General features: G+C 52.7%; 2 protein-coding genes across 2 annotated transcripts in view; both read right to left on the reverse strand.

The window, feature by feature from the left end:
• Positions 1-510, reverse strand: part of LOC126576542 (partner of xrn-2 protein 1-like) — a 624-nt gene extending 114 nt beyond the window's left edge. The window contains exons 1-2 of the mRNA XM_050237852.1: positions 400-510; positions 1-307 (exon numbers count right to left, since the gene is read on the reverse strand). The exon at positions 1-307 is cut by the window's left edge and continues 114 nt beyond it. Coding sequence (XP_050093809.1) covers positions 1-277 — 277 coding nt within the window. The 5' untranslated portion in view covers positions 278-307; positions 400-510. The remainder of the gene's footprint in view (positions 308-399) is intronic.
• Positions 511-986: 476 nt separating this feature from the next.
• The window catches only part of LOC126574415 (U4/U6 small nuclear ribonucleoprotein Prp3), a 2404-nt gene continuing 890 nt past the window's right edge, over positions 987-2500 (reverse strand). Inside the window, exon 1 of the mRNA XM_050234605.1 lies at positions 987-2500. This exon is cut by the window's right edge and continues 890 nt beyond it. Coding sequence (XP_050090562.1) covers positions 1161-2500 — 1340 coding nt within the window. The 3' untranslated portion in view covers positions 987-1160.

Consider the following 2500-nt stretch of genomic DNA (forward strand, 5'->3'; position numbering starts at 1 on the left):
CCGCCGCATCAGAAGCGGCCACAAACGTGCGCTTCAGTTTCGTAGTTCGGGATTCGCGATACTTGGTGGCCAGCTCCTTGGATAGTTCTGCAACCAGGCGCATCGTCTCCGGGGGATATCGGCAACCCAGCAGCTCAATGTTGGTGAAGACCTGCGCCAGGCAGACGACTTCCTCCTCCGAGAAGCGATCCTTGTGGGCTTCCATAAACGAGCGCTTCAGCTCCCAGTGCTCGTCGCACTCGTAGAAGGTTTTGTACTTTTCCACATCGAAAGTCATCGGTACACTCGGGAGCACTGGATCGAGGTGCTGGAAAATCGTGAGAAAAATATTTTCCATCAACCAAAGTTTTCCAGCTCTTCGCAGTTTGTTTCCGCTAGTCGAACTTCTTTCATACTTACTGCACGGATACAATCTACGGGGGATTAGGTGCAATCTGTTCGTTCCCTTTGGTAGCTAAAAAGGCTACCCGTCGTCGTCTTGCTTCTTCGAGACCTTGTTGTGATGACGACTAAAAGGAGAATTTGATCGTTAACGAAGGCGATCAGCAGAATAACGAAACGGAATACTTGCCGGAACGGTTTCAGTTGTTTTTTTTTTCCTTTCCAGATGGATTGCGGCCGCAAATCTATGTACTCTCAGGATGTAGGATCAGTTTCAGTTTTTGAAAGCAGTAGTTCATTCCCTTATCCTTTTTCTAGGGAGCTATTCACCAGGGCAGGTGAAAATTCGATTTTTGCCGTTAGCAAGCAAATCAATTTCACTACAAAATTATACGATAATGTTCCTGCATATCACTTCTAAACCCCAATCGATTCGTACTAGCTGAAATACTATCACTTTTCTAGCTTTTTATTTAATTAATTCCTTGGCCATAAGATTGCAAAGACCGGTTTTGATTAAATCTGTAGGCCGTGACAAATGGCGTTCAAAAGTAGCCTGCGAGTCCCGAGAAAAGAATTCCGCCACACCGTTTGTTTGTAAATTTATCTCCGCCATACACGGCGCTATCGTTTATTTCCGCCTTCTGAATCGTGTGCCAAAGAAGTGAAATAGTTTTCCCAAAAAACAAAAAAAAAAAACAAATAAACCAATCGAAATCAAACGAATCTTTTCTATGCTCCGATCAGCCCCCTTTCTCCTCCCGAACTTCCACACGGTGTTAGGCATCCTCGGACGCCTCGAGTACCGCACCCGAGTACGCCAGATCCCAGTAGTGTTCGACGTGGTGCTTCTGGAAGAAATCGCGCGCACTCTTCTCCAGCGGGAACGACTTGTACTTGAACTCGCCAAAGTTGCGCCGCTGTGTGGTACCCTCCCAGACGAGTACGCACGTGTTCGGGATCTCGACCCCGTCCGCATTCTTCACCATGTCCTCCTCCCACTTGACGCGGTGCATCATGAGGCGGCGGTACTTTTTCTGTTGCTTTGGTCCACCTTCGACGACCACGACGCAGCAGTCGCGGAACAGCACACAGATGCCGGTGAGGAACAGTTGCTTGGCGTTCGTTTCCACCTTAAACTTTTTGCTCTGCAGTTCCTGCAGCTCCCGGATGCGATACACGGACACGTGTACCCCGAGCGTCGTGTCCTCCTTCATCTTGCGCACCTTTTTCTCGCGCCGCTGATCGTCGGTCAGTTTGCGGGCGGCATTCGCTTCCTCGTGCACCTTCTGCCGCTTGGCCATCTGTTCGCGGACGTGCGCCTCGATCTTCGTCGGATCCTGAACGGCCTCGGTGCCGAGCACGCGCATCAGATTCGAAATCCGTAGCTTCGGTTCCGGCGGTGGTTCCAGCCCGAGCCGGATCTTCTCCTGCTCCTCCTTCCACGCCTCCCGCCGATTCTGGCGTCTCAGTTTTTTGCGCTCCTTTTTCGTGAGAAACACGGGCAAATAGACGGCCCGGGACGATTCGTTCGGTGGCCGCATCTGGGTCGGGTGTTCGATCAAATTGGTGATCGCGGACTCGCGGATGGAAATGTGGCCCTGAGCGTCGACCGTACTCAAATCGTCGGTTAGGATGACCGAGTCCCACCACTCCATCGACGGCACGTCGTTCGAGTGTGTGTCCGCTTTCGGTGCAATCAGTGCCAGCTTGGTGGCCGAGCTGATGCCGGTCTTACGTGCTATCTGGGAAATTTCGTTCTGCAGCTTCTCGAGCTGTGCCTTCATGCGCATCCGTTCGGCCAGCTGCTGGAACTTGCCCGGTTCGTGAAAACGCAGGGCCCGCTTGTTCCGTACGGCCGGCTTGAGCGTGATGCGTTCATCGTGAAAGTGAGATTCGCTCGCTTCCTCGGTCTGCGCTCGTTCGGCCGCTTGCAGGTTTTTGGTCGTTTCCCGTTTCTTCGCTCGAATGTTGGCCTTCAGGGTCGGTGTCAACTGTGGCACGATCACTGCACGTCCGCTCCCATCCACAGTGCGCCCTTCCGCGTCCAATATCAAGGGTTTCGGTTTGTCCTGGACTGCCGGGGCCGGTGGCGGTGGCAACACACTGGCCAGTGTGC

This window comes from Anopheles aquasalis, chromosome 3 (genome assembly GCF_943734665.1).
Source record: "Anopheles aquasalis chromosome 3, idAnoAquaMG_Q_19, whole genome shotgun sequence".
Taxonomy (NCBI): Eukaryota; Metazoa; Arthropoda; class Insecta; order Diptera; family Culicidae; genus Anopheles; species Anopheles aquasalis.